The sequence below is a fragment of the Oryctolagus cuniculus genome, chromosome 6, assembly GCF_051225735.1.
Source record: "Oryctolagus cuniculus isolate XC-2025 breed Fujian yellow rabbit chromosome 6, ASM5122573v1, whole genome shotgun sequence".
In the NCBI taxonomy this organism is placed as follows: domain Eukaryota; kingdom Metazoa; phylum Chordata; class Mammalia; order Lagomorpha; family Leporidae; genus Oryctolagus; species Oryctolagus cuniculus.
In genome coordinates, this window is record NC_142872.1 from 81,661,476 (window position 1) to 81,675,347 (window position 13,872).

At 41.2% G+C, this 13,872-nt stretch overlaps 1 protein-coding gene across 2 annotated transcripts in view; it reads left to right on the forward strand.

The window, feature by feature from the left end:
- The window catches only part of TGS1 (trimethylguanosine synthase 1), a 46,694-nt gene that overhangs the window by 25,695 nt on the left and 7,127 nt on the right, over positions 1-13,872 (forward strand). For both annotated transcript variants that reach the window (XM_008255539.5, XM_089335253.1), the window contains exons 9-12: positions 584-730; positions 4,899-5,042; positions 10,473-10,689; positions 11,372-11,450. In XM_008255539.5, coding sequence (XP_008253761.4) covers positions 584-730; positions 4,899-5,042; positions 10,473-10,689; positions 11,372-11,450 — 587 coding nt within the window. The remainder of the gene's footprint in view (positions 1-583; positions 731-4,898; positions 5,043-10,472; positions 10,690-11,371; positions 11,451-13,872) is intronic.

Below are 13,872 nucleotides of genomic sequence, written 5' to 3' on the forward strand. Positions count from 1 at the left end.
GGGGAACATCTAAGGGAACCCGTGCAGCCCCCGAGAAAGCTGGCCGGCGGTGTGCCACTCCCCTGCGGAAGTGGGGAATGTGGCCAGGGGGAACTGCCCTTCCACGGAGGTGGAAGGGATAGTAGCCAACCCGGGAAGAACCAGCAGCAAACCCGGGGAGGGCCGAGTAGACGAAAGAACAGCGCAGGGTCCTGTGTTGCTCCTCCACGAAGAGGGGGAGCGACATTAACCAAGTGAGCCACAGCGCCGGCCCAACCTTCGTTTCTTAATAATACTTTCTCATGTCTCCTATCAGTGCTGTGCATGAAGTTAATAAAACAATGTTCATTCACTCATTCATTGCTTTTTCAGGATTTAAAAACTGGAGATTATAGAGCCTGTTGTACTTTCTTTCCAAGCTCCCAAAGCCAATAATAGCAAAGTGGAGGCTGTGACTAGGAACCATTGGGGTTCCCCTCAGCCCTCCTGCTTCTCTGGGTTGTTCCATGCTTGTTCTGGAGTGCAGTCAAAACCATAATTATTTGAAAAATTCACCTGTGATTTTTTTCATAGTGAGCATCTGTATCTTTGTGTTTTGTTTCAGCTGGAATAAAAAAGAAGAAGAAACACAAGAACAAAAAGCCGAATGACCTGCCTCCTGAGATAGCTGCTGATCCTGAGCTGGTAAAATACTGGGCCCAGAGATACAGGCTCTTCTCCCGTTTTGATGACGGGATTAAGTTAGACAGAGGTAAAGTATGGAGGCATTTGTTTATTTTGAAGCCATGTTACACTTACATAAAAGTTGTAAGAATAGTACAAGGAATCTTCATATCCCCTTTACACAGATTCAGCTATTCTCAACATTTTGCCACATATACTGTGACATTTCATTTCCCTTAGTATGTTTATATATATCATTTTCAGATCTAGTTGCACACATCACATCCCTACTCCTGAATACTTGAGTATGTATTACCCAAGAACATGCATATTTTATGTAACAACAGTGAATTGTCAGTTTAGCACTGTTACCATATTACAATTCTAGAGCAGTCTGGATTTATAGATTATCTTGCTCAGGTCCTGTATAAATTTTTTTTTCTCCCAATATAGGATTGTATATTGCATTTATTCTTCATATTTCTTTAATTTCCTTTAGCCTAGAATAGATCTTCAGCTTTTGTTGTCTTTGAGGGTAGTGACATTTTTTAAATGCTTATTTTCATCTACTTAGAGAAAGAGAGATGTCTTCCATTCTCTCATTTACCATCCAAATGCCCACAACAGCTAGGACTGGGTCAGGCTTAAGCCAAGAGCCTGGAACACCATCCTGGGTCTCCCAACTGGGTGGCAGGGACCCAAGCAGTTGAATCATCCAAGGATGCAGTAGCAGGAAGCTGGATCTGGGGCAGAGTAGCCAGGATTCAGTTGGCACTGTAGTATGAGTTATAAGCCTCCTAAACAGTGACTTAATCCATGGCACCACAACACCTGCCCCAACTTCAACTTTCTTTTGTTTTATGATTTATATATTTATTTGAAAGGCAGTTACAGAGAGGCAGAGGCAGAGAGAGATCTTCCATCTGCTGGTTCACTCTCCAAATGGCTGTGATGGCCAGAACTGAGCCAATCCAAAGCTTCTTCCAGGTCTCCTACATGGGTGCAGGGGCCCAAAGACTTGGACCATCTTCTGCTTTCCCAGGTACATTAGCAGGGAGCTGGATCAGAAGTGGAACAGCTGGAACTTGAACCAGCGCCCTTATAGAATGCCAGCACTGTCGGCGGTAGCTTCACCTGCTTCCCCACAGCATCAGCCCCGACATTTTTAAAGGAACAGTGGCAAACTGTTTCAAGAGACTATCCCTCAATTTTGAGTATATGTGTATTTTTAAAACTTCAGGTGCAGGTTTAAGCTGTACTTGTAGCATCTTAGGATAGACAGTAACAGTACTTAATACTTTTTTTAAAGATTTATGTATTTATTTCAAAGTCGGAGTTACACACAGAGAGAAGGAGAGGCAAAAAGAGAGAGAGGTCTTCCATCCACTGGTTCACTCCCCAAATGGCCACAAGAGCCAGAGCTGTGCCGAGCCAAGAGCCTCCTCCAGGTCTTCCTATGCAGGTACAGGGCCTAAGGACTCGGACCATCTTCAGCTGCTTTCCCAGGCCATAGCAGAGAGCTGGATGAGAAGTGGAGCAGCTGGGAGTTGAATCAGCACTCAAATGGGATGCCAGTACTGCAGGTGGCAGCTTTACCCATTACACCACAGTGCCAGCCCCAATACATTATTAAATAGAACATCTGACCAATAAATACCTAGTATGGAAAGATGTAATTCCATGAATTACCACTAGAAGCCTTTAATCCTTCCTGAGCTTTTCTGCTGTGATCTTAACTCAGATATTGCAGACTAAGGTTCACCTTCATGTTGAGGCTACCTCAAAAGTGGTGTTTATTAGCTATCAAAATCAGGAGAGGAGCCTGATTATATATTGTGACACAGAGGGATAAGCTGCCACATGCAGTGCTGGCATCCCATATCAGAATGCTGGTTCGAGTCTTGACTGCTCTGCTTCCAATCCAACTCCCTGCTAATGAACTTGGGAAGGCATCATAGGATAGCCCAAGTCCTTGGGTCCCTGCCAACCACATGAAAGTCTAGGATGGAATTCCTAGTTCTTGGCTTTAGCATGGACCAGACCTGACTATTGTAGCCATTTGAGGAGTAAACCAGCATATAGAAGATCTCTCTCAGGGTTGGTACTGTGGCTAGCAGGTTAAGCTGCCACCTGCGATGCTGGCATCCCATATGGGCACCATTTGGTGTCCCAGCTGTTCCACTTCTGATCCAGCTCCCTGCTAATGGCCTGGGAAAGCAACAAAAGATGGTCTAGGTCCCCTGCTACCTGCTACCCTGCTACCACATGAGAAACCCAAATGAAGCTCCTGGCTTCTGGCTTCAGCCTGGCCCAGTCCTGGCTATTGCAGCTTGGGAGTGAACCAGAGGTGGAAGATCTCTCCTTCCCTGTCTGTCTCTCCTTCTCTCTCTCTTTAACTCTAACTTTGAAATAATAAAATGTTATAAATTTTTTTTTTTTAAGGATGGATGGATGGATTGATTGGAGAGGCAGAATTGTAGACATAGAGAGGGAAAGAAAGATCTTCCATCTGCTGGTTCACTCCACAAATGGCCAGAACGACCAGAGCTGGGCTGATCCAAAGCTGGGAGCCAGGAGCTTCTTCTGGGTCTCTCACCTGGGTACAGGGACCCAAGCCTTTGGGCTGTCTTCTACTGCTTTCCCAGGCCATTAGCAGAGAGCTAGATTGGAAGTGGAGCAACCAGGACTCGAACTAGTACCCATATGGGATGCTGGTGCTGCAGGCTGAGGCTTAACCCACTATGCAACAGCGCAGGCCCCCAAATGTTGTATTTTGAGGAAACTTAGGAGTTTGTTATAAGAAATAAGACTGGGGAGAAAACTTGGCATTTTTAAAAAAGGGGTTTAAGTCTTCCTCTTCTAGGAATAAGAAGCCACCTGGAGTTGTAAGAAGAGGGAACAGGAAAATTGGTACATGATTTTGTCCAGAGAAATACCTTTCTGAAACATGGCCATTCTTCTGTTGGGAAGCAAGGAGGACAATGTTCTGGTTCCTCTGGTGTGGGCACAGAGCTCATTTCTGGAAACCATAAAGTTTCTGCTGTTCCTGCGATACCTGTGCAGCCATGCAGCTTCTGCTCTTTGCTGCTTTGCCTGACCCTTTAAAAACATCCATGTTTTTCCAGAGTGTTCAGTACAACTCTGAACCGTTACTTTTCCGTTAGGAATGAAATCATTGGGAACTTTAGTGGAGGGCAGAGAGCCAATCAATTAAAACAGCTAACTCCCCATTTTCTCTAGTAGATAGGCAGTAGTTAATGCCTCCAACAGAAATAATCACAGTTGCAGTCAGTTATTGCAGAGATGGGGTGTCTTACAAAAGAACTAGGTTAAGAATGAAGGTAACTGCTTCTGTGGACATTTAGAATGGAAATAGTGCCATCTCTTACAACAAGCTTTATAGAATTTTCTTTTCAACTAGATAATATATGAGTTTTTGAAAGGGAAGCTACGCTATTTATTTATTTATCTGAAAGAATTACGGAGAATGAGAGGGAGGGAAGGGGAGAGAGAGAGATCCATCCTCCATCCACTGGTGCACTGCCCAAATGGCCACAACAGCCGGGGCTGGGCCAGACCAAAGCCAGGAGCCAGGAGCTTCATCAGTGTCTTCCATGTAGTGCAGGGGCTCAAGAACTTAGGCCATCTTCTGCTGCTTTCCCTGGTACATTAACAGGGAGCTGGATCAGAAGCAGAACAGCTGGGACTCGAATTGGTGTCCATATGGCATGCTGGCACTGCAGGTGGCAGCTTTACTAACTACACCACAGTGCCGGCCCCAGAAGCTGAGCTTTGTAAGAGTACGTAGCAGGGGCCGGCACTGTGGCGTAGAGGTTAAAGCTGCTGCCTGCAGTGCTGGCATCCCATATGGGCACCAGTTTGAGACCCAGCTACTCCACTTCTGATCCAGCTCTCTACTGTGGCCTGGGAAAGCAGTTGAAGATGGCCCAAGTCCTTGGCTCCTGCACCCATGTGGGAGACCTGAAAGAAACTCCTGGCTCCTGGCTTTAGATCGGTACAGTTCCAGTTCTTGTAGCCAATTGGGGAGTGAACCAGCGGATGGAAGACCCTCTTCCCCCCGCCCCCCTTTCTCTCTCTACCTCTCCTTCTCTCTCTGTATAACTCTGACTTTCAAATAAATAAATAAATCTTTAAAGAAAAAAGAGAGTAGGTAGCTGATAGTAATGTTTGTTGTGTTTGTGCTTGGCGTGGCTTGGCCTAGAGCATCGTAATTAACAGAGACACTTCCTGTACAGAGGGCTGGTTCTCAGTGACTCCTGAGAAGATTGCTGAGCACATTGCTGGCCGCGTCAGTGAGTCTTTCAACTGTAACGTGGTGGTGGATGCGTTCTGTGGAGTTGGAGGAAATACCATTCAGTTTGCCTTGACAGGAAAGAAAGGTAAGTGACCTTCAGTGGAGGAAGACCGTTTTATTGCTTATTCATGCAGTGAAGGTTTCTTCGCTTCATCTAATACTGATAACTTAATACCAGATATTTAAAATGTTTTAATAAAGTTTTAAATAACCTCTTCATTTAAAAATACTTTAAATGACAAAGCTAGTAATGCATTAAGCATTCACATTGTATCAGAAGCTGATATAAGTTCCTGCTGTATATTAATTTATTTAGTCAGCAGTCTTGGGGGTATGTCTTTTGAGGTCTGTGTTTGACACAGATATATTAGGACATCAAAAGATGAAGTAATTTAACAGGATTATACAAAACACCAACTGTTAGGGCCAAAATCATAATATTCGATACAACCAAAATGGGAGACTTCTTTAGAAGACGACAGCAGTGGTCAGGGAATCTCTGCTTTGCCACTGACTCATTATCTTTGACTTTGGGCATCCTGTAACCATAATTTAAAGGAGACATTGAATTGAGATAACCTTTCCGGGTTAACGTTCTAAGACTCTAAAAATATTAAATATTAAATCATCAACCTGGTTGTTTGGCTTTTGAATCACAAATGAAAAACACTCCATTACTGTGTGTTTGCCATTAACTGTGTCAGGGAGGCAGTGTGCTTTCCCCAGGAAAAGAAGGCTTTAAGAAATTGAATATACATCCGTTGTCAAATTTCATTCAGAAGGTACCTCTTTTTTAAAAAAAATATCTTCTTACCATTTATTATCAGTGATAGTTTCCATTTCAACAATTCTCAACTAGTTCTCAGTAATTTTTATGATGTTATTATTTTTTTTAAAAGTGTTTAAAGGCAGAGACAGCTCTTTCATCTGCTGGTTCACTCTCCAGATGCTCACAGTAGAAGCTACTGAGCTGTGCCAAAGCCAGAAATCAGATGTGCAGTCAAGGTCTCCCATTTGGGTGATAGAGACCCAAGTCCCTGAGTTATCACCTGTTGCCTCCCAGGGTGCACATTAATAGTAGATTAATAAGTGGATTCAAGACTGGAACCAAACGCTGTGATATGGGGTATAGGCATCCCACGTGCACTGTACATCCACCCCTAAAGTTCTAAATGTGAACTAAGAAAGCATACTTTGATCCTAGGAAGCATAATGTGAAAGCTAGGCGGTGATGAATTAAAACAATGTTGCTAGGCCAGCGCCGTGGCTCACTAGGCTAATCCTCCGCCTTGAGGCGCTGGCACACCGGGTTCTAGTCCCGGTCGGGGTGCCAGATTCTGTCCCGGTTGCCTCTCTTCCAGGCCAGCTCTCTGCTGTGGCCAGGGAGTGCAGTGGAGGATGGCCCAAGTACTTGGGCCCTGCACCCCATGGGAGACCAGGATAAGTACCTGGCTCCTGCCATCGGATCAGCGCGGTGCGCCGGCTGCAGCGCGCCGGCTGTGGCAGCCATTGGAGGGTGAACCAACGGCAAAGGAAGACCTTTCTCTCTGTCTCTCTCTCTCTCACTGTCCACTCTGCCTGTCAAAAAAAAAAACAATGTTGCTCTTATGACCAGTATTGCTCAACTGTTGTCCTCATTTGTTAGCTCCCATGTTCCAGTGCATAAGGTTTACTAACTTTATGTGGTCTCCTAACAACCTAGCTAAAACCTATTTTCATAATTGCTGGAATTGCGATTATTTTCTTGTTTTCCCTGAATTCATTATTTACTGTCAAAATTCTTTGACTTAGTCAGATAAACCATTCCCATGAGCTCATATCTAGGCTTATTGCCTGAAAATGATTTTTCCTCAGAAGCTGCAAAAATATATCTTCATTTTGGCATTGTATCATAACATAACAATTAAAATATGTGCCCCTTGATAAAGCAACAAAAAGATCTGGAATTTTCTCAAAATGAAGCAGTTCATATTATGTATTTCTGTGATTAATTGCCAAGACTTGCATCTTAATACACTTTTTTTTTTAAAAGATTTATTTAAAGTCAGAGTTACACAGAGAGAAGGAGAGGCAGGGAGAGAGGTCTTCCATCCGCTGGTTCACTCCCCAGTTGACCGCAATGGTTGGAGCTGTGCCGATCCAAAGCCAGCAACCAGGAGCTTCTTCCAGGTCTCCCACATAGGTGCAGGGGCCCAAGGGCTTGGGCCGTCTTCCACTGCTTTCCCAGGCCATAGCAGAGAGCTGTGTCAGAAGTGGAGCAGCCAGGACACGAACAGGTGCCCATATGGGATGCCGGCACTGCAGGCAGTGGCTTTACCCACTACACCACAGCACCTGCCCCATAAATACACTTTTGATGAAGGAAAATATCTATCGTTGGTCCCAAACTGTAAGGAAACTACTTCTTCCCTGTTCTCACAGACCAAGTCTTATCACACCCCCTCAATGTCCTAATTACTACCTTTACAGATTGCTAGTTCCTGGTTTAAAAAAAAAAAAAAGAAAGAAAGAAAGAGGAGGGGAGGGGGAAGGAGCTGCAGATGACAAACACTTTGGCTCCCCAGTGCCCTCACCATTCAACTTCTGCCCTGGCACCAAGTAGGACTGTAGGTTCAGGAACTCGCTCTCATGTTCCCTATAGTGGCAGCCCATGACCTTCTCCTCAGATTAAAAGCAGTAGCTCACAGATGCCCTCTGAGTTAGTTATGATAATGCATCCCTAGAATCCCTCTAGTATGATTGAGCTAACTACATTGTGGCAGGAAATTCAAAATAAAGTGTAATTGTGTTTGTTTGTATACAAATACATACATATACACACATATATGAACGTGCTTCAAAGAGTTCATAGAAAATGAAATAAATTGGGGCCAGCACGGTGGCAAAGCAGGTGAAGCCACTGCCTGTGACACCAGCATGCCATAGGGGCACTGGTTCAAGTCCTGGCCACTCCACTTCCAATCCAGCTCCCTGCTAATGTGCCTGGGAAAGCGGAAGATGGCCCAAGTGCTTGGACCCCTGTACCCATATGGGAGACCCAGGAGAGGCTCCTAACACCTGGCTTCTGCCTGGCCTAGCCTTTGCAACCATTTGAGGAGTGAACCAGCAGATGGAAGTTCTCTCTCTTTGTCTCTTCCGCTCTCTACAATTCTTTCAGATAAGTAAATAAATCTTTACAAAGGCTTTAAAAAAATGAAATGTTTATTTTGGTGCAAGAATTCTTTAAATCCATGTGTATGAGGGAATCTTCAAAACAGTAATAGAAATGTATATTTAGAAAAAATATATACATAGGTTTAACAGCATTTATACCCTTGAATAATTGATTATTCAAAAGTGTTTTGAATTCTCTGCCATGTATGTGCTTATGTGTTTATATTTACTGCATACACATGTAATACATTAGACTTGTATATATGCACACACATATGAGAAAATGGAATTGTGTAAAATTAACAATCTTCCTTTCTGCCCGTTATTTATACTCAAATCCATGCATATATTCAAGTGAGAATCTTCAAAGTTTTGTACTTTTCATGTTAAATACATTTTTTTCTTCTTTCTTTGTGTTCCAATATTTCAGTATCATTGCTGCCCAGTAAAACTTTCCAAGATGATGAAAATATCTTTTATCTGTATTTCCAATACAGTAGCCACTAGCCATGTGGCTATTGAGCAGTTGAAATGTAGCAGTGTGGCTGTGGATCTGTATTTTGTAATATTATTTCATTTTCATCAGTTTAAAAGTAATAGCTACATGTGGCTACTAGCCACCATTATTGAACAAAACAGTTTTATGTAGTATTATCAAACTTTTTTTTTTTTTAAAGATTTATGTATTTGAGAGGCAGAGTTACAGACAGAGGGAGTAACAGAGATGTTTTCCATCTGTCAGTTCACTTGCCACATGGCCGCAATGGCCAGAACTGGGCCACTCTGAAGCCAGGAGCCTCCTCCGGGTCTCCCATGTGGGTGCAGGAGCCCACACACTTGGGCCTCCATCTACTGCTTTCTCAGGCCATCAGCAGGGAGCTTGACTGCAAGTGGAGCAGCTGGGACTCAAACCAGTACCCAGATGGGATGCTGGCACTGCAGGAAGAGGCTTAACCTGCTATGCCACAGCGCCAGCCCCTATCAGACATCCTTTAGCAGGGTAGGCATTGGGGCACAATAGGTTAAGCTTCCACTTGGGATGCCTACATCATATATTGGACCACTGGTTCAAATCCCAGCTACTCTGCTTCCAATTCAGCTTCCTGCTGTTGCCCCTTGGGAAGTAGCAGTTGATGGCTAGAGTGCTAGGGCCCCTGCCACCTGTATCTGAGAGACCCTGATGGAGTTCTAGTCTCCTGGCTTTGGCCTGGCCCAACCCTGGCTGTTTGCAGGCATTTGGCATCTCCCTCCCCATCTCCCTCGTTTTTTCCTCCCACCTCCCCTTACCTCACTCTGCCTTTCAGGTCAGTGAAAATAAACATTTTTAAAAATGCATTCACTAGCATTTAATTTGTTTGATAGATTGAGTGCTTACATTCTGTTAGGCCTATAAACAAAGTCTGTCTCCAAAAGAAATGTGAAAATAAGATTAGCTGAATAGTTATATAGTATAAATATTGGTTTATTTAGAACAGGGAAAATAGCATAGTAAACGTATGATTTTGCAACATATAATTGGTTCTTGTCTTTGTTCAAGTGATTTGGAATGGTATCTCCCAAAAGCATTGCAAATTTTAAAGCTTGCGTTTTCTAGAAAACAGATTTTTAGATTTCCATGTGAACCACACTGTATGTGTTAGGGTCCCACTTAGCCCTCTCAGATATTGAAAACTATACTGTGGTCGACACAATGGTACCCATGCAGGTGCACTTGAGTAATTTACTGCAAGATATGTGTGAACTAAAATTAATTTATGTTTGCAATGCTAATTATGAAATTGTGATAAATTAAAAGAAAGCCCATTCAATGAAAACATAATATTGTTGGTTCCTTCCACCTAAAATGTCTCATTAAATATCAACTTATTTTCATATTTCTTATTTGTTACTTGTCTATATGGGTTTATAAAAAAAATGTGTCTATTCTTTGGTTTTCTGGAGAAGTTGTCAGGTTTATCTTCATTTGGGTGTTCATTTTGAGGAGATTTGTCTTTTCCTAAACCTGGCATCATAGGTTATGTTGCAAACTTGGACTGTGCAGAGCACAACACAGTGCCGACTGTAGATCTGGCACTGAATTTGTAGATTTTTTGGCATCTGTGGTCACTTGCTTGGGTGAAGCTGGCTGGATGAGACATCCATGAAAGCCCAGTCTTTGTAATTTTCTAGGTGTAACACAAGTGAATCTTTCTAATTGAAGTAAAATATTCTTAACTAAAACCTATACCTCAGGTATATGTTGTACAGTGTTTCTTATTGTTATAAAAAGCTTCTTATACAGAAGATAGACAAATTATTAGATGATCTATCCTTTGTAAATTCTAATCAGTGTCAATTGATTCTGTTCTTTTCCCATTTTTAGTGATTGCCATTGATATTGATCCTGTTAAAATTGATCTTGCTCGCAATAATGCAGAAGTTTATGGGATAGCAGACAAGATAGAGTTCATCTGTGGAGATTTCCTACTGCTGGCTCCTTCTTTAAAGGCTGATGTTGTGTTCCTCAGCCCACCTTGGGGAGGACCAGACTATGCCACTGCAGAGACTTTCGACATTAGGACAATGATGTCTCTGGACGGATATCCTTTAAAAGTTCTAAGAGTTTACTCAAATGATGGTTGTGGAGTGGGTGTATATGAGAGACAGAGAAGTTAATGAAGAGGGGAGATAGTTGTTAATAGCATTTGATAGACTGTGACTTATTTTACAGAAAAAAATCAGGTAAATAAAAATCATGTGGTAGTTGATCTACAAAATAATGGCAAACATGAAGTCGTAGTTCCCTTGGTTACTATCCCTTTTTACCTTTATAAGCAAGAACAAGAATGTACTGTTTGGAATTATTGCCTGGAAATTAGGAATTTCCTCAAAACCTATTCCTAGAGACTGGGGGTAACTGTATCATTCAGCTCACACCAGCTCTTACACATTTCACTATGTATCTTGTCTATATTCTTGGTGCTTTCCTTTTTCTGGTTCTGTTTTCTCTGTTAAGAAATCACAGAAAGAGAGAGCATGTGCAATTTGGACCCTTAGCTGCCTTATGCTAGGCGAAACCAAAAGACAGAGTTAACTCCTAATCTCTTACTGACATTTCAGGGACCTTGTGCTGCTGAATTACAGAATTTTGTACTTAATTCTCTTTTGGTTCCATTAGAAGATTTAAATCGGTACCTTTAGGGGATAAGATGAGGAAAGAACATCTCTTTCTAATCAGAAATTAACTGTTGTTCTTGTTGCTTTTCCTTAACTGTTCTCCACCTTTGAAATTTTCAGACTTTCCCAGAAGATCACTAATAATATTATTTATTTTCTTCCAAGAAATGCTGATATTGACCAGGTAAGCCAGTACGACAGAATAAGCAGAAAAAGATAAGGACTTTGTTTACTAGATAGCATGGGTATGAGAAGTCCCTGGCTTACTATTACTGGAAAATTGGAAGTGCCTGGCAGTTAGATCCATGTCTGTCGTGTCATCTTCCTCTCTACAGCTCCTGGCATACATGACACAATTGGAGTGCTCTAGGCATTGACTAAGATGTATTGGAAGTGATAGAATATGTCGTGTTTCAAATGCTGCATGGCTAAGCTGGCCATGATCTGACTTTACTGAAAATTACCTTGAGCATGGAAGTTTCAGGTATTCCTGAAAGTAGTGGACTAAACAGAAGAATAGGGACACATAAGACCATAATTTGGCCATCAGCAGTGTTAACTGTATGTAGCCTTAGAGTATAAGATACTTGACTGACCTCAGTATGTCCTGTTCAATTCTTACCGTAAATATTTAATCACTTTTTCTTTCCTTAGCAGAATTAGATGGGTATGATAACTGCCTCAAAAATTTAATGATGTCCTCATCTCATGTTTTTGTTGATTCTTCTGTAAATGCTTACTACATATTTGCTTTGGGCCAAGTATCTTTGGTCATTCATAATCTCGCTATAATGTTATTAGTCATGAATTTTTCCTTTCTTGCCTATTTGATACTCTCAGAATTAGCCCTATCATTCTGCGGATTTTAATCCTTTTTTTTTTAATTATGAAGAATTTATGTCCATTATTTCTTTTTTTTTTTTTTTCATTATTTCTTTAGCTGTGTTCTCACCATCTTTTTTTCCTTTGTCTGGGATAACTTATATAAATGTTAGCCTTCCATATCTTTACTTCCTTTTGCTTCTGCATTACCTTGATCTGGTCTCTCAGGTATATCCAGTCTATTAGAAGTCAGTTTGTAGCTTTTCAATGTCATATCTAAGAGTGTTACACTTTTAGCCAGGAAGCATTTTACAGCTACTTGATATCCTAGACAACTATGTGAACAGTACGCTGTGATTAATTTTCTGGGATAAGGCTCCCACATCAGTGTTTTAAAGCTCCCTGAGTTTTCCTGATGTCCTCAGAGCTGTGATTCTCTGGGTTAAAAGAAGAGTAAATGAAATTAACAAGCATGAACTCCTTCTCTGTGAGTTGGAAGGAGCTGAAATTAAATCTCCTTGCATGTCATTTATTTATTACCCATCATGTCTAAGCATTAGGCCTCCCAAGAGTATGTGTTGTACAGTTATAAGAAGAAACTGTCCATTTGCTGTTTTTTATCTCATAACTGATATTAAACCTAATATCTACTGTTCATGTGATTCAGGGCTGCTTTCTAGACAGCCAGGAAGAGTTAAACCTTGACTCACGCTCCATAACTAGTCTCACAAGGGATCTTGCTGAGCTGTATCTTGACTTTTGTAAATGTAAATAAGCTCATTTGGATACTTAAAAAATAGGAAATTCTATGTTTAGCGTAAGTAATAGCTATAATGATTAAGTTTTTGAGTTAGCATTTCATAAAGAGAAGTTAGCTTTTTTGGTTTATCAAAAACCTGTCGGAATTAAGGTTGCTCATTCATATTTTCTACCTCTAGAGGGAGTAATGACACTAGTTTTTGAGTATAAGAACTCGGAATGGTTGAGCTTTCAAGTACATTATTTTATTTGGTGAATTTAGATCAACTTTTTCTTTTAAAATGGAGATAAATTTATCCATATGTAGGGTTTTCAAAATGAGAGGAGCTAGTACCTCAAGAATGAGAGAAGTGAAATTTGTAAAGAAATTCTCATCTTTTTTGTTAAAGAACATATAGAATGCTACAGCAACCTAAACTTAAAAATGTGTTGAGTTCCCAAAGTCATGAGCCTGCTGTTTGAAACTGAGGCTGCATTTTTCTCATTCAGATGTTTACAAAGGACAGTTAGCTTCTCATCTAGGGAGTTGGTACTCTGGATAATATTTATATTATCCTAGACTATGGACTTAATACAGAAGCAGCTTGCCTTGAGATCTTTCTATGTAAGAAATGGTGCTGATTGTTTTCTGTATCTAGTGAAATACATTTCATGATCTCCTATCCCTTTTTTCTGTTTGGGAATTATTCCATCTTTTGCTAGCCAGATTCTCACTATCAAACCCAATAACTGAGTAATTTTAAAAACCTTGTTATTGAGACGTGTCTAGGAAATAAGATGTATCTCATTGTCTGAAATTGCTATTGACACCTAGGGACTAATCTTAGATTTGATTTAGAGAGCCCAGGATAAATATATGGACTTGATGCATCTCACTATTTTCCATTGTTGCTTTCTTTTGACAGCCATGGAATTCAAGTTTTGGATCTACCATGCTTTACAAACATGAAAAAAATTTTGCTTTTCGTTTTTTTTTAATTTCTCTTTTTTAAGATTTACTTACTTATTTGAAAGGCAGAATGACA